Below are 24739 nucleotides of genomic sequence, written 5' to 3' on the forward strand. Positions count from 1 at the left end.
TAAATGTCCCTAATGTATCTGACTGTACCACCACTGCTGACAGTACATTCCACACACCCACCATTCTCTGGGTAAAGAACCAACCTCTCTCTGGATTAGTGGTGCTGGAAGAGCACAGCAGTTCAGGCAGTATCCAAGGTGCAGTGAAATTGACGTTTTGGGAAAAAGCCCTTCATCAGGAATAAAGGCAGTGAGCCCGAAGCGCGGAGAGATAAGCTAGAGGAGGGTGGGGGTGGGAGAAAGTAGCATAGAGTACAATGGGTGAGTGGGGGAGGGGATGAAGGTGATAGGTCAGGGAGGAGAGGGTGGAGTGGATAGGTGGAAAAGGAGATAGTCAGGTAGGACAAGTCCGGACAAGTCATGGGGACAGTGCTGAGCTGGAAGTTTGGAACTAGGGTGAGGTGGGAGAAGGGGAAATGAGGAAACTGTTGAAGTCCACATTGATGCCCTGGAGTTGAAGTGTTCCGAGGCGGAAGATGAGGCATTCTTCCTCCAGGCGTCTGGTGGTGAGGGAATGGCAGTGAAGGAGGCCTAGGACCTCCATGTCCTTGGCAGAGTGGGAGGGGGAGTTGAAATGTTGGTCAGGGGGCGGTGTGGTTGATTGGTGTGGGTGTCCCAGAGATGTTCCCTAAAGCGCTCTGCTAGGAGGCGCCCAGTCTCCCCAATGTAGAGGAGACCGCATTGGTAGCAACAGATACAATAAATGATATTAGTGGATGTGCAGGTAAAACTTTGATGGATGTGGAAGACTCCTTTAGGGCCTTGGATAGAGGTGAGGGAGGAAGTGTGGGCACAGGTTTTACAGTTCCTGCGGTGGAAGGGGCAAGTGCCAGGATGGGAGGGTGGATGGTAGGGTGGGGGTGGGGTGGGGCGTGGACCTGGCCAGGTAGTCATGGAGGGAACGGTCTTTGCGGAAGGCAGAAAGGTGTGGGGAGGGAAATATATCCCTGTTGATCCAACCTCTGACATCTCCCCTAAACCTTCCTCCAAGCACCTTAAAATTATGCTCACTCATGATAGCCATTTCTGCCTTGCGGAAAAGTCTCTGGCTATTCACTCTATCTATGCCTCTCATCATCTTATGCACCTCTATCAAGTAAATGCCCATTCTTCTTCGCTCCAATGAGAAAACTCTAGCTCCCCCAACCTTTCTTTATAAGATGTGCCCTCCAGTCCAGGCAGTATTCTGGTAAATCTCCTCTGCACCCTCTCTTAAGCTTCCACATCCTTCCTATAATGAGGCGACCAGAACAGAACACAATATTCTCAGTGTGGTCTAACCAGGACTCTATAGAGCTGCAGCATAATCCTGTGGCTCTTAAACTCAATATCCCTGCTAATGAAAGCAACACACCATATGCCTTCTTGTCAACCCTATCAGCTTGGGAGGCAACTTTGAGGGACTATGGACATGGATGCCAAGATCCCTCTGTTCCTCCACACTGTCAATAATCCTGCTTTTAACCTTGTATTCTGCATTCAAATTTGACCTTCCAAGTTTGAACTCACTTTTCCAGTTTGAACTCATTTGCCACTTATCATCCGAGTTCTGCATCCTGTCAATGTCCCATTACAACCTAAAACAGCCCTCCACACTATCCCCCACTCCACCAATCTTGGTGTCATCGGCAAACTTACTAGCCCAGCCTTCCACTTCTACATCCAAGTCATTTATAAAAGTCATAAAGAGCAGATGTCACAGAACAGATCCCTGCAGAGGACCACTGGTCATCAAGCTCCAGGCTGAATACTTTTCATCTACCACCACCCTCTGTCTTCTATGGGCCAGCCAATTCTGTATCCAGACGGCCAGATTTCCCTGTATCCCATGCCTCCTTGCTTTCTGAATGAGCCTACCATGGGGAACCTTAATCAAAAACCTTGCTAATATCCATGTACACCACTTTTACTGCTCTACCTTCACCAGTGTGTTTTGTCATATCCTCAAAGAATTCAATAAGCTTTGTGAGACATGATTTGCCCCTCACAAAGCCATGCTGACTATCTCTAATCAAGCTATGGTTTTCCAAGTAATCATAAATCCTGTCCCTCAGAATCCTTTCTAATAATTTACCCATGTTGTTAGATTAAATCCCAAAAGAACTGTGGATGTTGTAAATCAGAAACAAAAACAGAAATTGCTGGAAAAGCTCAGCAGATCTAGCAGTATCTGTGAAGAGAAATTAAAGTTAACGATTCGGTTCCGGTTCTGAGGAATGGTCACTGAACCAGAAACGTTAACTCTCATTTCTTTTCACAGATGCTGCAAGACCTGCTGAGCTTTTCGGGCATTGTTAGATTGCCTCTTATTAGAGATGGTCATTGCCTGGCATTTGTGGTGCAAATGTTACTCGTGTTTGTAAAACAGAAAGTTTTGATAAATTTTTTTTCAGCAATACTCACATTCTGTATTACCAACTAAGAAAAATTGTCTTATGATAATCTAGAATTAAATATAGTGACTAAGCGTTATGAAAATATTACACTAATCAGACAAAGACAGAATGAATTTGTAAAAGTCAGATATGTTTGAGATACCTGAGTGAAATTTTTGAAGAGATGATTAAAGTAGTGGAGAGGGAAATGTCCATGGTTGTCCTTTATATAGACTTCCAGGGGACATTCTATAAAGTCCTTTACAGAAACTGCCAGTTAAATTGAAAGCAATATTGTAAAAATTGAAAGAGTTCAGAAAAGACTTAAAAGAATGTTGCTAAGGTTGGAGGGTTTGTGCAAAAGGGAGAGGCTGAATAGGCTAGGGCTGTCGGAGCTGGGGGGGTTAACCTTTTAGAGGTTTATAAAATTGTGAGGGGCATGAATAGGGTAAATAGACATGGTCTTTTTCCTGGGCTGGGGGAGTCCAGAACTATAGGGCATAGGTTTAGGGTGAGAGAGGAAAGATTTCTAAGCGACAACTTTTTCATGCAAGGAGTGGTGCGTGTGTGGAATGAGCTGCCAGAAGAAGTGTTGGAGGCTGGTACAATTACAATATTTTTTAGAATTAGAATCCCTGCTGTGTGGAAACAGGCCCTTTGAAGAGTATCCCACCAGACTCATTTCCTTACAATTACTCCTGATTCATGCACCTAACCTATACATTCATGAACACTATGGGCAATTTAGCATGGCCAATTTGCCTAATTTGGCACATCTTTGGATTGTGGGAGGAAACCAGAGCACCCGGAGGAAACCCACGCAGACACAGGAAGAATGTGCAAACTCCACACAGTCAGTTGCCCAAGGCTGGAATCAAACCTGGGTCCATGGGGCTATGAGGCAGCAGTGCTAAACACTGAGCTGCCGTTCCGCCTCTAGCCACCATTTAAAAGGCATCTGGATGGGTTTATGAAAATGGAGGGTTTAGAAGGATATGGGACAAATACTGGCAAATGGGACTAGATTCATTTAGCATACCAATCAGCATGGACGGGTTGAACTAAATGGTTTGCTTCCATGCTATACATTTCTATGACTCTATGATTCAAATTATTGACCTGGTTAGGAACTTAATTGAATGGCAGGAGAAAGCGATTAAGGACAATGGTTAGGTAAACTTTATTATCTGGACCAGTGTTGTTTTATGAAAGTCGATTGAGCCTTAACTATGTATAAGCAACTTAGTTAGAGGATAGAAAGTAACATAACTGACGACACATTGCACTGCAGAAGCTGACCAAGCTTCCTTTGATAGCACTTTCCAAATCCATGATTTCTATCATCTACAAAAACAAGATGTGGGAATGTTACCAACAACAAGTCTCTTTTCAAGTCACGCAGTATCTTGATTTTTAAATAAATCACTTTCTTCATAATTATTGGGTCAAAATCATGGAAACCCCATCAGCACTGTGGGGGAACCAGTTCCACAAGGAATTTAGCTGTTCATAAAATAGCTCTCTAGCACCATCTCAAGGACAATTGTGAATGGAAAATCAATGCTGGTCTTGCCAGCTACTGCCACAAGGTTGAGTGAATGAATAAAGCTGCGGTAAATGGATTTCAAAGTGGGAAATTTGCATTTAATTTGGACCTAAGTAGGATTAAACAGCACACTTTCTAAAGCTAAAAATGCGGAGATTCTACAAGGATGAGGAAAGGAGGAGGTTTCATGGACACCATTCTGTGAATGATTTATCAAGCTCTTGTTCCATTGAAAGTATCTTCACAATAATGTTGCTGTATAATCATCTGACTTTAGTCACTCTGCTGCATACAGCATTCTCTTGGGCAACATTCTGAGGTAAAAGCAACCACAATTAAACTGGAATCTGGATGTTGTTATTTGGCAGCTCTGCTTTTCGCTCTCCACTGCTTGTGCTGTCTTACCACAACGCTATCTCTTCGCTAGGCATGGCATCCATCTGCTTGTTAGGTGCTGGTGATTCTTTTTGACTGCCTTGCATTATAAGCCAACATATCAGGCTCCACTGGGCCAGACTGCTTGAATCTACCACCATGACTATCCCCATTCCCTTTGTAATATATGCCTTGAGAAACTTCTTAACCCATTCAGAAACATGATTTCTTTTCACCTATTTTTTCTAAAGTTGGCAACACTGTCTCAAAGAAAATGGGAGCCCTGATTTCTCATCTGCTGCTCCTTTAGCACATTTTGTTCCTTGTGAAAAGCACTTTTGTGCCACTTCTGGTATCAGGATTCCTTTTAAAGGCTGCAGGTTGACTTGTGCTAGCCTTGTATGCAGCTTGACTCCTGTAGAATGTGCAGCCTCAGGAGTTTGTTTCAAGTTGGGCTGTGCACTCGAGTCGTGGTGATAACAGCCAGCACAAAGTTTGAATGCTTTACATAACTGTGATCGGGCATTGGGTACTTACATGGAGGAGGCAATGGTCTAGTGGTATTGTCGCTAAACTGTTAGTCCTGAAACTCAGCTAATAGTTTGGGTACCAGGGTTCAAAACTTGTCATGGCAGATGGTGAAATTTGAATACAGTAAAGGACCTGCTGATGATCATGAAACCATTGTCAATTGTTGATTGTGTATATGGAGTTAGGCCATATATTGGCTATGTCTCATCTAATATGATGGAAGAGGCTTGTAGGATGAAATGGCTCACTTCAGTTTGTATGTTCCTGTTCACAGGCCAATTGTGCCACTTTACTGTTCAATTAAGCACCTTCTTCTAGTTTTGCTAATCTGGTACTCTAAGGCCTAGAAAAGGGATTATTGGTGACAATAGTTGCCCTTGTTACCGTCACAAACTCTTCAAATTGGGGCTTGTCGCTGGTGACCTTCACCCCATTTACTTGGCCATAAGATCACCATCCATTGTTGATTCTCTTCATTAGCTTCAGTCACTGTAGTAGCCCCTGCTCACGACAGACTGTGGATCTGATCACAACTTTTACTCTGTGTGCTCCCTTGGCCTTAAATGAAATAGATTTACAATTTATATGAGGGCCTCTTTTCCCCAAATGTTCACTTGAGCTGAGAAGATTAAAGAGATCGGAGTATTATCCATGAGGATTTCAGAAATATCCAGCTAATAACTCAAGGACATGGAAGGTATAGAATGTAAGGAAATAGATGGTGGCATCTTAAAAAAATGTCCATGTTACAGAGAAGAAAGTGCTGGATTTTTGAAATGCACAAAAGTGAACAAATCCCCAAGACGTGATCAGACGTACCCTAGAACTCTGTGGGAAGCTAGGGAAGTGATGCTGGGCCTCTTACTTGTATCATCGAGAGTTTCGGGTGAGGTGCCGGAAGATTGGAGGTTGGCTAACATGGTGGCACTGTTTAAGAAAGGTGGTAAGGACAAGCTAGGGAACTATAGACCAATGAATCTGACGTTGGTGGTGGGCAAGTTGTTGGAGGGAATCCTGAGGTACAGGATGTACATGTATTTGGAAAGGCAAGAACTGGTTAAGGATAGTCAACATGGCTTTGTGTATAGGAACTCATGTCTCACAAACTTGATTACGTTTTTTGAAGAAGTAACAAAGAGGATTGATGAGGGCAGAGTAGTAGATGTGATCTATATGGACTTCAGTAAGGCATTCAACAAGGTTCCCCATGGGAGACTGATTAGCAAGGTTAGATCTCATGGAATACAGGGAGGACTAGCCATTTGGATACAGAACTGGCTCAAAGGTAGAAGACGGGGGGGTGGTGGTGGAGGGTTGTTTTTCAGACTGGAGGGCTGTGACCAGTGGAGTACCACAATGATCGGTGCTTGGTCCACTACTTTTCATAATTTATATAAATGTTTTGGATGGAAGCATAAGAGGTATAATTAGTAAGTTTGAAGATGACACCAAAATTGGAGGTGTAGTGGACAGCGAAGAAGGTTACCTCAGATTACAACAGGATCTTGATCGGATGGGCCAATGGGCTGAGGAGTGGCAGATGGAGTTTAATTTAGATATAAGTGAGGTGTTGTATTTTGGAAAATCAAATCTTAGCAGGACTTATACACTTAATGGTAAGGATCCTAGGGAGTGTTGCTGAACAAAGAGAACTTGGAGTGCAGGTTCATAGCTCCTTGAAAATGGAGTCGCAGGTAGATAGGATAGTGAAGAAGGGGTTTGGTATTGGTCAGAGTATTGAGTACAGGAGTTGAGAGATCATGTTGCGGCTGTACAGGACATTGTTTAGGCCACTGTTGGAATATTGTGTGCAATTCTGATCTCCTTCCTATTGGAAAGAAGTTGTGAAACTTGAATGGGTTCAGAAATGATTTCCAAGAATGCTGCCAGGGTTGGAGGGTTTGTTCTATAGGGAAAGGTTGAACAGGCTGGGGCTGTTTTCCCTGGACCGTTGAAGGCTGAGGGGTGACCTTATAGAGGTTTGTAAAATCATGAGGGGCATGGATAGGATAAATAGACAAAGTCTTTTTCCTGGGGTGGGGGAATCCAGAACTAGAGGGCATTGGTTTAGGGTGAGAGGGGAAAGAAATAAAAGAGACCTAAAGGGCAACTTTTTCACGCAGAGGGTTGTACGTATATGGAATGAGCTGCCAGAGGAAGTGGTGGAGGCTAGTACAATTGCAACATTTGAAAGGCATCTGGATGGGTATATGAATAGGAAGGGTTTGGAGGGATATGGGCCAGGTGCTGGCAGGTGGGACTAAATTGGGTTGGGGTATCTGGCTGGGATGGACAAGTTGGACCGAAGTGTCTGTTTCCATTCTGTATCTGTCTATGACTGTATGACATACTTTTGTAACATCTCTGCCCTACAGATATATATTTGCACAAGTCAATTTCCAAACAATAAAATGCTCAGCTATTTTTTGGAAACAGTTCTTACCACTGAGAAAGTTGCTCCAGCAGATAAAATTTTATAAGCTTATTGTTTTAACATTAAAGTTTCGATACGTATTTAACATGTGTTCCAGAATTGTTGAATAAGAACCGTTAAGTTCAACAAAATTTCTATTTCTCATAATAAAGTTTCTGTTGACCAAGAGAACATTTATTGCAAGTGTAAATGCAGTTTTATCTGTTGTGATATATTCCCAAAGCCAAGTAATTGTCTTGTAATGTCTCGATGGAGTTCTTCAAGCCTGACTTCAAGTATAGTCAATGGACATACCTTGGCAATGAGTAATCTTACTTGTATTGAATGGTTACATATAGGTCGTGGATATTCCAGAAGTGTTATTTCAAAAGGTTCACTGTTGATGTGGGAGGTCATCTTAAATGGATAAGCATTGTGGTTCCATGATGAAAAAGTAATTTTTTTAAAAAGTGAAATACGTCATCAGACTGTTCAAATAGCCCTTATTTAAAAAAGAAATTTTAAATTTTGTATTTGGTTGTACTATTTTTAGAGTTGCAGGGCATTAAATGAAAAAAATTAATGTAATATTTATCTTGTTTTGCAGAAGATGTCATCACGTAACATAATATACATTCTTCTTTTAGGACTTTTCTTAATTATGAAAGGTATGATCTGAAATTTGAATTGATCATTTATAGAAAATTTACAGTGGAACAATTTAATGGTGACATATTGCCGGACATTGACAGCAACTTATCCCTTACTGTTTTTGGAAATAATATAAATAAAAAGTTGCAATGGAAGTTGTCTAGAATTTAATGCTCAGTGAATGCTTTTCAGACCAACACGAGGCCAATATCACATGCTGGGGTCTTGCGCATGACTTACTTTATAAATATGATTGCAGTCATATTTGACATACTGCTTTCAGGCATGCAGACTGGCCATTTGTAAAACAGTGCTGGCTTATTTTAAATGCACAATGACAGAACCTATGTTTGTTGCTTTATTGGACAAAATACTCTTCAAAGCTAATTTCAGATTTGACAGATCAGTTTCTAAAGCATTAAAGGGGTAAGCACTAAACAAATGTTTAAAATATTACTTGAATGTGGAGCTAAGAAGAGCAGGAATGTTTCTCTCGGCTCTGTGTAAAATTTACAAGCTGTTGCTGGCTGCTCTCGCCCCTCAATTCTAATTGTATTTCTGCTCCAGTCCTTGACTTGGCTGATCTCCCAGCTGACTGAGCTCCATGCTGAGATTGTCAAGTTGCCTCATGGGCCATACAAAATTATTTGCAAAACTCTTGTCTGCTCCAGATAATGGTGGAGGACCCATAGCATGTGGTCCCTTCGACCATGCATTTAGGTTTGTCAGTTGTTGCAGCCATTTGATTTTAACCTGGAAGTGGTCATTCATGAACTTCCAATCGCTGTGTTCTCTGAAGTCATTATTAAAATTTAAATTCAGGCTAATTTTTATCACTAAGTGAAAACTAGTTAAATACCTTGACATTTTTTGACATACTGCAAAGATATCATGAAGTAATGTTAATTGTGTTTTTAAAAAATTAATTTCAGCCCAATCCGCACCATCATTTCCCACCAATATGTCTGTTATATATATTCCTGAAGACACACCAATAGGTAAGTTCACCATTACATATTATTTATATGAATAGAAATCAGTTTTATTTCAGAACAATAGCAAGAAGAGGGAAGGCTTTCAGAGTTGAGAATTCTGTAGATGACCAGAATTAGAGTATAAAGTTAATTTTGTTTCATTGCTCAAGTTATATTATCAGAAAAGTTGACAAGGAAACTGTTTGTGAAATATTAATATCTATGTAGTTATAACTCGTAAATGCCAACATGTGAAATAAAATGATGTCAATAGGTAAATGAATCGTTGCAAAAAGAAGAGTCCCCTGTGGTCTGTCTGACTATTGGTTTCAAGATAAAGGAATGTATGAGGTACCAGAGCAGGTGAGGTATCAGAGAGAGAGTTGCTGAGACTTGTGAACCAAGCTGGAGTTCATGGAATAAAAGAGGAAATCACAACAAGACAGAAGGATACAATATAACAGGAAACATGCAAACATTTCTGTCCTGGACTTACTGCAATGTTCCAATGACGCACCATGCAAGTTCAAGGAACAACTTATTTTCCACATAAGCCCTCAATATTGGAATTCATTAACTTCAGAAACAAAACAAAGAACTGTGAATGCTGAAGATCTGAAACAAAATCACAAATTGCTAGAGAAACTCAGCAGGCCCGGCAGCATCTGTGAAGAAAACAAAGTTAAGGTTTTGAGTCCAGAAGTCTTCATCAGATTGTTCAGATGCTGAGTTCTTCAGTAATTTCCGTTTTTGTTTCAAAAACTTCTGAAAATTACTGCCTTATGTCTGTTCTCTATTTTTCTTACATTCTCTATTCCCCTCTTCCTCACAGCTTTTAGATTAGATTACTTACAGTGTGGAAACAGGCCCTTCGATGCAACAAGTCCACACCGACCCGCCGAAGCGCAACCCACCCATACCCCTACATTTACCATTTACCTAACACTACAGGCAATTTAGCATGGCCAATTCACCTAACCTGCACATTCCACTGAAAGACCTACAGCATCCTGACTTCATCATAACTTTGGCGGCACGGTGGCTCAGTGGTTAGCACTGCTGTCTCACACCACCAGGGTCCCAGGTTCGATTCCAGCCTTGGGGACTGCCTGTGTGGAATTTGCACATTCTCCCTGTGTCTGCGTGAGTTTCCTCCAGATGCTCTGGTTTGCTCCCACAATCCAAAGATGTGCAAGTCAGGTAATTGGCCATGTTAAATTGCCCATAGTGATAGGTGCATTAGTCAGAGGGAAGTGGGACTGGTTGGGTCACTCTCTGGAATGTCAGTGTGGACTTGTTGGGCTGAAGGGCCTGTTTCCACACTGTAGGGAATCTAATCTAAATGAAAATCATGGGACACCAATCCTACAGTATAGTGTGCATACTATCACCACATGGTTCAGTGGTTGAAGAAGGTGGTTCACCAACAGCTTCTCAAAGGCAGTCTCGTTGACGCAATATATTTACCTTGCCAGCGAAAAACACATCATACTTGCCATAGTATGATACAGGAGATGGAAGTGCAATGTTGCTTGAAATGAATGTTTGTGAAGATTTGCAGAAGATCTTGAGTTGCCAGAAGGGGTTTAAATAAAGATAGCTCTGGATGATATAAGGAGGTTACTCTTTGCAAAATAGATTTCCTGCTTCCACAATATGGAAACAATCAGAGTGTGAAATGATGTGAGGCATTCAATGCCATCTTGTGAATGGAGAGCATATGCATTGATGAAAACACCTTGACCTAACTAATCTCTCCTTCGGAGATTACTGAATCTCATCCAGCACTATATTGGAGAAGATGAGTGTTTCTGGTTCTACCATCTTCTTTGAAACAGCCTGAGCAAATCTCCAATGGGCTTTCCTGCTTTTGGTGCTCAAAGAATCTCTTTCTATTAACTCTGATTTTGACAAACAATACTGAAAATCCGGGAGCCACTGAGCTGACAATCCACACCATCCCAAGCTAGTTGCTCCTCTGTATACCATCAGGATTTGAAGGGGCTTGTGTGAAGCCCTTTGACTGACTACAGCCTTTTAGAAACTGCACCCTGTCTGAATATGCCTCTTTTGTCGGAGCAGTGTGTCTATTAGTCACAGAGTAGAGTTCCAAGTTTGCCATGCATTGATAATGAGTTTTCTGGGACAAAAAGGGAGAAGCTTAACAATGGATTTACACAAAAGTACAATTCTTACTCCATCTTCAGCCCATCAGTAGGAGAACAATACATCTTTATATCTTGAACCCATTAGTCACACAATCTGCAGGAGGCCTTTTTTTTCCCATTGTGATATCTACTGACTCATAATTTTATGTGTTGATATTTATTAGCTATATCTACTTAGGGGGTTAAGATTTTCCCCAACAGTTTTTATTGTTGACTTTTCTTTCAGATAAATATTTTGCTGATAGTCACTAACTGCAGATATGGCTTCAGCAATGTAGAGAAATGAAGTTCCCATCATGATTTCTGTCAACTGCAGAGAGTTCTCTACTTGGAAGACCTTTCCTTCTCTGCCCAAGTTATGAGGAAGATCACGGAAGTGATTAGGGTTGCTGAAAATGTTTGTTGTTTGCCAGAGCACTGACGTGTGCCATTCAGCCAGGCTTACAGGAGCTGCATAAGAGAACATTAAAAAAAATTAACTTGCTGATGCAATTGTCCACATTGGCAAAACAAGAAAAATATCAAGATAAACAAAATTATAATATTAAGTAAATTCCTTACATTTTCTTCTTAGTCCCAAGGATCCCTAGTTAGAGCACATTGTTAAAAGGCTCTATGCATCATGGGGACTAGCGGGAGAAAGGTTCACTGTAGAAAATGTTGGGAGAAAATATGGGAGCTATTATCAATTTGCTTCTGATGTTTATTGCCTTTCACTGTTCTTCTCCATTTCTCTTTCAGTCTATTTTTTGTGAAATGGCTGTACTTTTTCTAAAACCATCCTTACATGTTTCTGTTGATGCATAAATCCTAAATCCAATGCCAGTTTGATTTCCCAGGTCACTCTAATAGAACCTCTGAACTACCAGCATGTGGAACCTGCCAGGGCTGTTACAGATCCAAGTATCCATTTTAGAGATCTGTTGCCAATCCAGACTAATTTTCTGTAAGCAGTCCCTTTTCAAAAGGTTGGGAGCTGACCCTTGAACCTCCATTAAAGGGAATCAGACTGTCTGTTGCCCCTGCGTAACTGAGGTTGCAGTGATCCCAATTACACATAAGGACTCTCTCCTGCATGTGCCCAATCTAGTCTTGGTGTCTTGTAGGTTTAAAGGCAAAGTACCCATCGGCATTTACTAAAGTTTTGCTCCCCAACAGTAGACACAGCAGTGTCTACCTTCAGGCCCAGGGTGTGGTCATTTATCTCGAGTTTTATCTTAATTGGGACCACTTTGGGAACAGTGATCAAGCTTAGTTGTATCAATTTCTCATCTCAGACTGATTTATTTACAAAGTGCTGTCTTGAGGTGGCTTCGTCAGCTCAACATTTTGAGGTGGTGTTTTCCTGCTTCAGTAGCCCTTCCCATCCAGGGAATTCTAGGCTTTTTTTGCCTCACCTTTATCTTTTGATGGAATATATTTTCACTTGTCCAAATTATATTCATTTTGAAAGTAGCCCATTGTTCAGCTATAGTTTTCCCAGCCAACTCTTCCTGACCCATGGAGGTTGGCTCTCGACTAGTTAATTAGTCTTTCTCTATGGTCCTTTTCATCGTCATTTTGAACCTAATTCCACTTGGCAACCTAAGCCAGTAACTCTGCAATCTTATTTTTTGCATCTGGGCATCATATACATGCAGTGTAACATTTTCTGCATGTGTTCACCAATGTCACATGAAATGTTCACATTTCCTCATATTCCAAATGATGAGTATGCTGACTGACCAAGCTGCTGTGCCATAACTTAAGGTAACTTTTACAATATTGATTAAAAACTGAAGATTAGAGATTGATAAATTTACTGTACTCTTGTGATATCAGTGCTTGATTTGAAAAAATACATAGTCCTCATGTGCTGCTCGTCAACTGTGCGATTTGCTGGGGCTAACAAAGATAAAAACATATAAAAAAAGAAACCACGTCCATCCCTTTTTTACTGAATTCACTTGGTCACCAAATTTGTAGTGATCCCACTCCATCACAGTGCACTTTCTGCTCTGCACTCAAGCTCATTTTTCCTTTATAAATTTGAACACAAAGAAATTGATTTTCTGCTGCATTTGGAATGGATCTTTCCCCTATGCTCCTCTAAGTCCTCCATGAGGTTTGAACCCCTCACTTTAGTATAATTTTCTTAGGGTGGCTAAGTTGCGAGAAGGTCAAAATGGAAAGGGCTTACATCAGGATTCAGCTATTATCCAGTTTCTGAAGTGAACATTCTCCCCCCCCACCCCAAAAAAAGAAATCTACTCCTCTATTCCTATGTCTATAGCCTTTTTTATGTCTTTACATTTCTATCACTATCTTGTTTTCACTGAGACTGAGAAACACAACATTGTGATTAATGTAAGAATATTTTCCAAACCTGAATAAAGGAAGCAATGATTAATGATTAATTTCATTTTTTTTTCCAGGTGCAGTAGCATATAAGATTATTGCATCTGACACCAGTAATAACCCAATTACCTATTCTATGTCTGGAAAGGATTCAGCATTCTTCAAATTAGATGAAAACACTGGCATTGTCACAATTGCACGTGACTTGGACCGAGAGGTAATTTCGTAAGAATGCAATTTAAGTTGTAAATCACAAGAATGCTGGTTCCAAATCCGAACAATGTTTCACTGTTTTGAATCACCTTAAAAACCATTTCAATGGGTTCTGGGATGCTTAAGGTTATTTATATGCTTGTCATTTGTTGGTCAATCCTCTCATGCAAGGACAGGGTACTGATGTAAAGGATATTATGTTAACAGGGTGTAGAACTTAAAAAAAAATTGAATAATAATGTAGAGTCTGCAGGGGTGTATGTGTGGGTTAGAAGGTGAACAATTCTCACAGGAGCCACATGGTCATCTGTAGTTAGTGGTTGAGTGAGCTAAACTCAGTTGGGATGATGATAAAAAATGATCATTGATCCAAATGCCTCTGAAACAATGAGTGGAACATTTACCTGGCATTCCTAACAGTCTAGCCTTTGCTTCTAACAATTATCATGGAGGACAAGAATAGGCTGAGTTGTAATTACTCAGTGGCCAGAAAGATCAGGATAAGAGGTTGTTGATAGTTTGGAGCAAAAGAATCAGGAGGGGCTATGGGGTCTAACCAGAAGCAGTGTTACCTTCCCACTGCTATGGTATTTTGCTAGTGCTGGGAAATGCCGTAGATGGTCTTCCTACCTTAGAGGTTAATTAGGCCACTTACATGGTCAAAAAAAGCATCTTCCCATTATTGCTAGTAGTTCTCATCTTCCATCGCATGAGGAGACTTCCTGATAATACTGGTAAGCTTCTTGTTGGTTCAGAGAGGTTGTTGGTGGAACCCTCCAGGATCTGCACCTGTCAGCTACACTAGTTGCTCTTGCTTCATGGTCCACCCACACCTCACCAATTATCCTATTCAGCTTAGTGGCTTCAGTAATCCATACCCCATTTATCTTTTTCCAAGGGTAGTGGCAGTAATGCTTTTCTCTGCTTTGTGCAGTTAGAGCAATGAACACTATTTCTGGTGGCGACATGGGTCTGAAGAGTCCTCCCCACAATATTGGATAAGGATGAATAATATGTGTTCCTTCATTCATGCTTGGAACAGGCATTAGGTCCTATGTTTATAAAAATGATAGACCTTGTGTTTATTTCAGAAGTTCCTACCCATCCACATACAATATTTTTGAGAGGTTTTGTCATTTTAATTTTATGCATCAATATTGTTGGAAGTTTGTGCTCGAGTTAATTTGTCATCTTCAATATCTAATACTAGGTTACAGCTACTTTGCGTGTTACCGTTTCTGCTCGTAACAAAGACGGAGAGAAAACCTTGGTGAGTTTTGTTATAGTTATTTCAGGAAAAAGTGATTAAATATGTTGAAAAATTGAACTGAGAAAATAGGTTAAAAGGAATAATGTTATAAATATGATCATCTGAAATATGAGCAGGAATAGGCTATTCAACCCACTGAGACTGCTCCATCATTTAATAAGGTTATGTCTAACTTACTGTGGCCATAACTTCATTTTCCTGCATGGTCCTACACACTTGACTCTCTTGGTGATCAAAAATCTGCATAATTCAGTCCTGACTATATTCAATGACCTCATACCCAATGTTTTCGATGGGTGAGAATTCCAAAGGCTAACATCGCTCTTCAAGAAGAAATTCTTCCTTAACGCTGTCTGAAGTAGGCAATCCCTGAGTTTTGAAAATTTTCCCTTAATTCTAGATTAACTCTTAAGGGGGATTGTTCTTTTATCATCTATTCCGTTGCATCCCAAACTTTTCCCACTATGACCCCATTTGAATGTTAGTAATTAGAGTGAATGAAGGGGTGGGGGGAGGAAAGAAATTGTTAAGTGAACAGTTGGTGGGTGGAGATGGTGGCAAGAGGAAAGCTGGAGTTTGGGGGAGAATGGGGAGGGAGTTGATGGGCAAGAGCAGGTCTTTTTGTCCAGAATAAGTTTGAAGACTCTGATGCTCTTCAGAGATGTTGAACCATGCATAAATGTATAATAGAGCCTCAGCCTAGATATCAGGACTGTCACATCATTTGTTATACCACATTCAAAATGCCTACTCCATACTGAGTGCATCCAAGGAAGTCCTTGATTAGCCAATTGGAATGCTGCATGGAACAGCCAATCAAGACAGTGAAAGAACAATCAATCAGAGCTGTGAAAAGTTGTCCCATTGACAAACTGCTTAGGACAAAGGAAAACTCAGAATCTGATTTGATTTGATTTATTGTTATGCGAACCTAAGTACAGTGAAAAGCTTTGTTTGTGAGCAGTACAGGCAGATCACAGTAAGCAAGGACATGCAGATTATCAGGTGAAAAAAGCTTTGACAGAGTAAGACATACAGGTTACTCCACACAGGATGTGTGCGAGGCAAGATCAACATTAACAAGATCACCATTATGTGAAGTTAGAGAGTCCATTCATCAGTCTAATAATGGCAGTGAAGAAGCAGACTTCACCCTGCTGCTGCCTGTGTTCAAGCTTCTCCTCAACAGTGACCATTACACTCTCTGAACTTGTGATTCCAAATGACCAGGATACATGTGGCCCATTGTTGGGACCCTCTGATTGAATTTGTCAGGTACATCAAAATCTTTCACATTTCAGTAAGAACAACTCACTGTTCTGTCAATGGATAATCCTTATAGAGGTTTATAAATCATGAGGGTCATAGGTAAGATGAATTGCAAAAGTCTTTTCCCTAGGGTGGGGGATTTCAAAACCAGGGGTATATTTTTAAAGTGAGAGGAGAAAGATTTAAAAGTGACCAGAGCAGCAACGTTTTCACACAGAGGATGGTTGTACGTCAATAAACTGCCAGAGGAAGTGATGGATGCAGATACAGTTACAACATTTAAAGATGTTGGATAGGTATATTAAATGGAAAGGTTTTGAGGGATGTGGGCCAAACACAGGCAAGTGAGACTAGTTTAGTTTGGGAAACTTGGTCAACATGGACAATTTGGATCAAAGTGTCTGTTTTCCATGTTGTATAGCTCTATTACTCTTAAGACAAACCCTTCATTCTCTGTAAGTAAAGAGACCAATGTACAGCACAGTTATAGAAAAAGATCCGACTTTCATATCACATTCCTGTCATTCTGTTTGCAATGATTTATTATACCTACATGATATCTTTCTGGTATTCATATATAAGGGCAGCCAGATCCCTCTGTACTGAAGCATTCTACTGTATCTCTCCAATAAAATACAATTCCACTTTTCTATTTCACTCTCATAGTGGACAACCTTAGTTTTTTCCACATTGTACAACACACACCAAATTTTATCCACACATTTGATCTATCTATATCCCTTTGCAGACTCTTTGTATTCTATGAACAATGCACTTTCTCACCTAACTTTGCGCCTTCACAAAATTTGGTTCCAATATAGTCCCTTCATCCAATTCATTATACCTTTGCAATAGTTACTTATCTCTTTGGCATGTCACTCTTTAAAGTTTGTCACCTGAAAATAATCCAATTATCCCAGTTCTCTTTTTCCTATTAGATAGTCATTTTGTACACATGGGAATGTGATCCACAATAATATTAAGTCTTATCTTGTGCAGTAACCTTCTATAAAGCCTTAGTGCTGCCTTCTGGAAATTCAGATAATCTCCTGTTGCCCTTTTAGTTATCCTAATAGTTATATTTCAAAGAACATTAATATTAATGTTACATTTGCTAAACATGATTTTCTTTCACAAAACCATGTTGACCATGTCTGGGTGATTTATGATTCTTTAAAGGTCCTTCTATTATCTACTTAATAATATATTCTGGCAATTTCTGAATAGCAAATATTAGACTAATGGGCCTGTAGTTTTCTGTTTTCATCTCTCTCCTTTCTTGAATCAGTGATAGTATCTTTGTGTTTCTCCCAGCCCTACCTCTCCCTTTTTATTACTGAGCTCCCTTCCCGCTCTCCAATTCTGAGGAAGGGTCTTGACCTGAAATGTTGACTTCTCCACCTATTGATGCTGCCTGGCTTGCTGTGTATTCCAATTCCGGGTTTTCTACTATAGTACCTTTGCAGTTTTCCAGTCCGCTGGGACTTTACTAACTCTAGGGATTTTTGGGAGATTACAAATAATATATTCACTCTCACTTAGCCATTATGATGTAGGTCAACACATCCAGGAAAGGCTTTAATCAGTTTTTAATCTTGTTAGTTTTTGTAAATGGTTATGATTATTTTAAGTTCCTTGTGTTCTTTGGTTTCTGCTTTTTTACTGTTCTTGGATGTATTATGCGTTTTTTATTTTGAAGCCAAATGTAACACATTTACTGAAAGTCTCTGTCAATGCCTCAGTTATGTTTAATTTCTCACTCTCAATGTGAAGTGAATGTGAAGTTTTATAATCTATTTTGTCATTTAAAAAATTATTTCTTGGTTTGATCTCCAGACACAAACAATTGTGCTTGAAGATGCCAATGATAATGCACCCATATTTCTAAATGTTCCATATCAAGTATCTGTTTATGAGGTGAGTCATTTTCAGTTTTTATCATGCAACAGGACATTAGTTAGGCCACTTTTGGAATATTGTGTGTAATTCTGATATCCCTCCTACTGGAAGGATGTTGTGAAACTTGAAAGGGTTCAGAAAAGATTTACAAGTATGTTGCCAGAGCTGGAGGTTTTGAACAATAGGGAGAGGCTGAACAGGCTGCGACTCTTTTCCCTGGAATGTCAGAGGCTGAGGTATGACCTTATAGATGTTTACAAAATCATGAGGGACATGGATAGGGTAAAGAGACAAAATATTTTCCCTGGGTTGGAGGATGAGAAGGGAAAAATTTAAAAAGCACCTAAGGGCAACTTTTTCACACAGAAGATAGTGCCTGTATGGCATGAGCTGGCAGAGGAAGTGGTAGAGGATGGTAAAATTACAACATTTATAAGACATCTAGAAAGGTACATGAAATGGAAGAGTTTAGAGGGACATGATCCAAGTGTTGGCAAATGGGACTAGATTAGGCAAGGATGAATTGGACTGAAAGGTCTGTTTCTGTGCTGTAAATCTCTATGACTCTATTTGAAGTACTGTGTGATGAAGTAGCCAGTAACAGAATGGTTCTATTACCATTGAAAATTGGTTTCAATCCAGCCCAAATAAGTGAAATTAAATAAATACGAATACTTCAGTATAAGTAAAGTAGCCATGAAATGACGTAAGTTCACCAGCATCAATCTAGTGGCTTCAGTCAGTCGCTGACTCCACGCAGCAATTTCTTTGGCACTGTGGTGGGTCTGGCCTGGGTTTCCTAGAGTGGTGGAGGGGAGTTTTTTAAAATTCCTTTTTCTTCCTTTACCATAATATCATGGAAAAACTGTTATTCTGAACTTTATCTCTTTATTTTTATAATTTACAAATGTGATTTTATACTTTTGAAGTTTTGTATTGCAGATATTTTATTTAGTTTGTTCATTCAAATCCTACTTTAAGAAACCACAGGTTTGACTACTGTAGGAGGAGAAGATCATGCTTAAACAAACTATTTCATTTTCAGGATTTACTCATTTAATTGTCATGAGTGGACAAGTGCCATTCATGGGCGAATCATCATTTCTCACAAACCTGAATGTGAGTTTACACCTGTCCATGGAACATCTTTTACTATAATTGACTTGCTGAATTGACACAAAATTTATTTTCAACTTTTGATATTGGAGCATTGAGGAGATCATTAAATTTGTCTTAGTCAAGGATGCTAAGGGATGTGGAGCAAAGCCAGGAAAATTCAGTTGAGCTGCAGGTCAGCCATGATCTAAATTGAACGTTGGAATACAGCTGTATTCTTCTTCCTAATATTAGGTCACTAATTTTGTCAAATTTTGTCAGTCTATAAACTGTGGTGTAAGTTTGTTAAAGTTAAATATTGAGCAAAGCTAAATTCTCTTCACTTGGTTATAGAATCTCAAACTTAAAGTTCTTCAAACGCAAAAATAAGAAAAGCCAAAATGCTTTGTCAACTCTGCTTTATGTAGTCTTCATGTACTATAATAGTAAGTGAAGTTTTGGCCACCAACACTACCCAATCAAGTATTGCTACAGCAAATTATTTCTCACCAACTCGATATTCATTTTCAGAGATAACTCTAATAAAACATTCATCCCATTTATATTGGTATTTTGTGATTGGCAGCCTCAAACTGCTCGACAGAACTGATAATGGAGCTTGGTTGTAATCAGATTTCAGGGATACTTTCATTGTATTTGGGGAAAGGTGCCATCCCACAAATTAAATATGACTGTGACATTTGCATTTGATGAGAAAGGGAATGGAGCAAATAAATCTTGGATTAAGGCTGTCTTCATAGATCAATTTGTCTTTTCTTGTCCATCAGTTTTGTTTGCTTGTAAGTAATACTGACAGTAATTCTTGGTTACATTTTACGCCATGCAGGCGTAACTAGCCTTGTGAGTCCAGTTTAAGACAGTGGGGCACTAATTCCTCTAAAATGGTATCCCTAGTAGTTGTTGACTTCCCTGCAACAAAACACCCACTTTCTGAGTTGTTTTAGTCATTGAGCCAACTGCTCACCAAGCTTTGAATGCAATGCAGTGGCATTTACGTTTGTCATCATAAAAATGATATAAAGTCAGACATTAGAAGGTTGAAAATTGATTCAATTCTTTATAGAAATGTGTGACTAGCTAGCTAAATTTATAATGTGTTAGACTGTCTCTTAATTGTCATTTCATGGAATAAGTAATTCTGCATCTTCTTGCTGGACAGAATGAAACTGAAGGGTCAGTATTATTTACTGTTGTAACAGAGGATAAAGATCAAGGAGCTGCTGCAACAGTACGGTATCAGATTATGGAAGTAAGTATTAATTCTGTGAAATATGAGCAATTCCAGTAGATCTAATGAAATTTATATTATATATTGTTTCAGACATCTTGAGTTTGTGATAAGATGCCCTATTAAAAATACCACAGAAAGATAGTCAGCATGAGTGAACCGCTGTTAGACATGATCAGACTTTAACTTGGGAAGAACTGGGCCCTCAGCTACTAAAATAAATGTTCAATCTTTGTTTCAGAATGAGAGAAAGAAAAGCTGAAAGGCAAAGGAGGCCATCCAATTGCATAAATAATTTATCCTTATTAAGTTTGTGAAGGCATTCCAAATCAGTAAATATTGTATGCTCCGTGTGTGGTCATGTTATACCTGTAATGTGGAGGTGCTGGTTTTGGACTGGGGTGGATGAAGTCAGAAGTCACACGACACCAAGTTATTGTCCAACAGATTTATTTGAGATCAGAAGCTTTTGTCACCTGTCGTCTCTGAAAGTTTGTGACTTCAAATAAACCATGATCAGGTGTTGTGTGATTTCTGACCATGTTATACCTCAACCGGGAATATCAAAGCTGTAATTAGGAGAAATATCCCATTATGAACATCTCATTAAATAGCAGATTTATTAAAAAAAACAAATAAAAAAAAAACAAGTACCTTAGCTAGTGTTTAAACAGAACACCATACATTGGGCCAACTCTGGACTCAGGACCTTTCTTCTGGTGTGTTCTATGACTGGTTCCACACTTCATTGTGTCATGTTGCAATAACTCATAAATCACTTGATATTCTTCAGATTGCTGAATAAACTCTGTTTCTTACTCTGTTACAGGTACTCCCAGATGCCCCTTATCTCTTTGAAATTCAACAAAATGGAGACGTTATTTTGAATGGTACTCTGAATTACACAGGGAAAAGCACATTTTATCAGTTACAGATCAAGGCTTCAGTAGGTTGAAATTGTTTTGCTCAAATGTCCTCTGTCCTCTTCTAATTTGAGCTACGAATAATTTACTTCTTGTTTGATAGGATCGTGGTGGACTGTACAATGGAGCATTTGTCATTCAAAATGCCTCTACGTTTGCAATTATCAATGTAAAAGATGTTCCTGACTTGGATCCTATATTTTTGAACATGCCTTATCAAACGACAGTGCCTGAGAATTCTAAAGTGGTATGTATGAGAAACTACTTCATATTGTCCAGAACACTAGAACTAGAGGATTAAGCTTGTACTTGAAGTAAAAATATAAGTAATATGACCAAGACTAGGACATTTGTCTGCTGAAGCCCGATCTGCTATTCAATAAGATCATGGTTCATCTGCCCTGAACTATAACTCCTCTTTCGTGCCAGCTCATCATAGCTCTCAAATTCACAATGATATAAAAACCTATCTTCTGCCTCTTTAAATACTTTCAGTGATCTTGCCATCATAGCTCGCTGGGTTAGAGAATTCTAGATATTCACTACCTTCTCAGAGAATGGATTCTTTGAATATCTCCTAAGTCTATGACTATATCTCTAGTTTGAGATTTCCCCACGCATTAGAAACACCTTCTCAATGTCTATTCTGTCAAGCTTTGTCAAAACTCTTGTGTATTTTTCAATAAGATCATCCCTCATTCTGTTAAACTCCAAAGAATAAAAGCCTAACATGTATAGTTGCTCTTGCTAGGTCAGCCTCTTAGTCCCAGGGATCAGCTTGCAATGTCAATATATTCTTTCTTAGACATGGGGACAAAACTGCACAAAGTACTCCACATTTGGCTTCACAAACACCCTGTATAATTGTAACAAGATTTTCCTATTTTTAATCTCCAAACCACAATCCCCCTTGAAGGAGGTATATTTTCAAAAGTCATCTCTGGAAATGATAGCCCCAATATTTACATGAGAAGGATAGAAGTAGCCAGGAAATTTGAGTATGTGGGTAACACAGAGTTTCTGACTAATTTAACAGCTGGAACCTCAACCAATTACCTTTCTCCCATTTCTGCAGGCAGGCAGCCAGCCAGATTAAGAGCCTAGTTAGCTATTCAGCCAGAAGGCCAGTGCAACCAGGGAGCAGAAAGTATTGGCAAGAATATCATGGAAGCAAAGTAGGATGTGGGGATTGGGGTAGGCACAATGGAAAAACATTTGGGAACGGAGGTGTAGGGAGATGTTCGTGGATGTAGAATCATGGTGGAAATTGCCGGTGGAGGGCTGTGTGGAGAATTGTGGGTGGAAGGCTGAAAATGAAGCAAAAATCAAGGGAAATTGATTGTGGGTAGAAGGTCAAGGAGGAAATAATGCTTCAAAAACTTTAGGAAGGATGGTACAACTGGCAGACATCAGATTGTGCAAAGACAGACCACAAGGAGGAAAATAGGTTTCCATTAAGAACTAGACCGAATCATTTCTGCTCCTGTTGGCTCTTAAGCAGTATGGAACGACAGTTAACTGCTGGATAAGAATCCTTCTTGCCTCTAATTAGATGTTGTATTTTTCAAGTTATGGGAATGTTGTGTTCAATTTAATTTTAAATGTAAATAAAATTAAATGCTAAAAGATCTTATAGCCATGCAGGACCATTTCCATGGTTCCTACACTAAACTTCATCCTCTAAAATAAACAGTCTCTGTTACTTAGTGGAGTATTGTGTCTAACATTGTCAGTCATCATGCTATTTTGCCCCTCCCCCAAGGTCCAGGAAGATTAGATTTAACCTGGTGTGGAATCTTTTCCTCATTAGTAACTCTGCTCGAGATATCCTTGTAGGTGCATGAGGGGTGGTCCTATAATTAAATTGGAACTGGGACAGTTTGGTATCTCGTCGACTGTTTCTTTAAGCCTGCCTTCAAAGTTTGGACTACTCTTTCTGCCAGACCATTAAATGATGAATGATATGGAGGTGACCTTATACATTAATTACCATTCAACTTTAGGAAATACTCAAACTCCCTGCTGGCAAAAAATGGCCTGTTATGTGTGACCAGCACTTCAAGGAGTTCATGTATTGCAGAGGATACATGCAGTTTTTCTATCATTGTTCCTGTGTTTGAAGATTGAACTCTACATTCGTCCAGCCATTTTGTGTGGGCATTCACAATGACTAAGAACATTGAACCCATGAAAGATTTGGCATAGTCCACGTGTTACTGAGTCCAGGCTTTATTACCGGTGGATTATTCCAGGTGGATTATTGTTGGCTCTTCACACTTTGAATTCAATGTCTGATGTAGTAACTGAGAAATATTGATTTACATTGGTTATTAACCACTGGCCATCATTGAAAAGTTGAAAATTTGAAATTGAGACTATTTAAATGGAGTCTTTTGTTTCAGCCATTTAATATAAAGGTTATTTACATTATTGAAAAAGATAATGTAATTACAGATGTATTGTCCCACATATAACATGTTGTGTGTGCGGTGATGAAGGATGAATGGATGTAAGTCTTATGTTTTGTTGTTTGTGTATGCCGTATTGTGATGAAATGCATTTCTAAAATGCCCTTTCATCTTATAAGGGTGGAGGCATGTAACGACTGTATTCTTTTTTTTGTACTTTTGCTTGTGGATTAATTAAAGAAAAAGGACTCTTTTAAAACCAAAAATTGTAGAAAAGATTGCTGCACTTTTAGAAAGTAAGTTACCGACAATTATTGGAAATTCTATTTACATTTTTGTTTGCTCAACCAATGGTGGAATTTTAGTTGCAGTTGAACTAGCATCAGGGAGTGTGCACAAAGTGAGATTCAACAGGCATCAAGTAGGTAATTGGTCTTTGAACCTGTTGTTAATGACAAAGGCCTTCTACCTACCAATAAATGTGATCTGACTTCTAGATAGCTGGTTAGCCTTTGGGTGTGAACGTTATAGCCAGAAGCCTTTAGACTTTCAGGAGACGTGGTGACCTTAATTCTGCAGTGAAAAAATACCTATCACCTGAAGGAAGTCAATTTATTTTCTTTTTGCCAGTTTCTTAAGCTGTTGGTTTTAACCAATTAGTCAGAACACCTTATAAACTATGGACAGTCGCTCTGTGCCTCCTGCAAGCAAGTGAAAGTACCTGTAGAAGAGAGATTGAGGAATAGCATGTTCTAACAATCCAAAATTATCATCTCAGTGAATCATGTGGACAGGGGCTATTGAACTGCCTTCTTAGTTTTTCTCTTCATTAATAATACCAATTTAGTTTGTGTTTCTCTGTATGTGTGCATGTGTGTGTGTGGCAAGATGGGAGTGGGGCGCAGATAGGTTTATAGGAGTTAGAATTTTATCTGATAGAGTTACATGTCAACAGTTCATTGTTATTTACCTGTAGCTGTTATGTATTTATTTATAATAACTAGTAATTCTTGTTACGTTCAGAAAATTGGCCTGTGCTGTGT

General features: G+C 39.4%; 1 protein-coding gene across 1 annotated transcript in view; it reads left to right on the forward strand.

Annotated features, from left to right (window-relative positions):
* Nucleotides 1–8840: 8840 nt before the first annotated feature.
* Nucleotides 8841–24739, forward strand: part of cdhr2 (cadherin related family member 2) — a 93850-nt gene continuing 77951 nt past the window's right edge. Inside the window, exons 1-7 of the mRNA XM_060837498.1 lie at nt 8841–8889; nt 13448–13587; nt 14794–14853; nt 17959–18039; nt 20297–20386; nt 21195–21311; nt 21392–21535. Coding sequence (XP_060693481.1) covers nt 8853–8889; nt 13448–13587; nt 14794–14853; nt 17959–18039; nt 20297–20386; nt 21195–21311; nt 21392–21535 — 669 coding nt within the window. The 5' untranslated portion in view covers nt 8841–8852. The remainder of the gene's footprint in view (nt 8890–13447; nt 13588–14793; nt 14854–17958; nt 18040–20296; nt 20387–21194; nt 21312–21391; nt 21536–24739) is intronic.

This window comes from Hemiscyllium ocellatum, chromosome 16 (genome assembly GCF_020745735.1).
Source record: "Hemiscyllium ocellatum isolate sHemOce1 chromosome 16, sHemOce1.pat.X.cur, whole genome shotgun sequence".
Lineage (NCBI taxonomy): Eukaryota > Metazoa > Chordata > Chondrichthyes > Orectolobiformes > Hemiscylliidae > Hemiscyllium > Hemiscyllium ocellatum.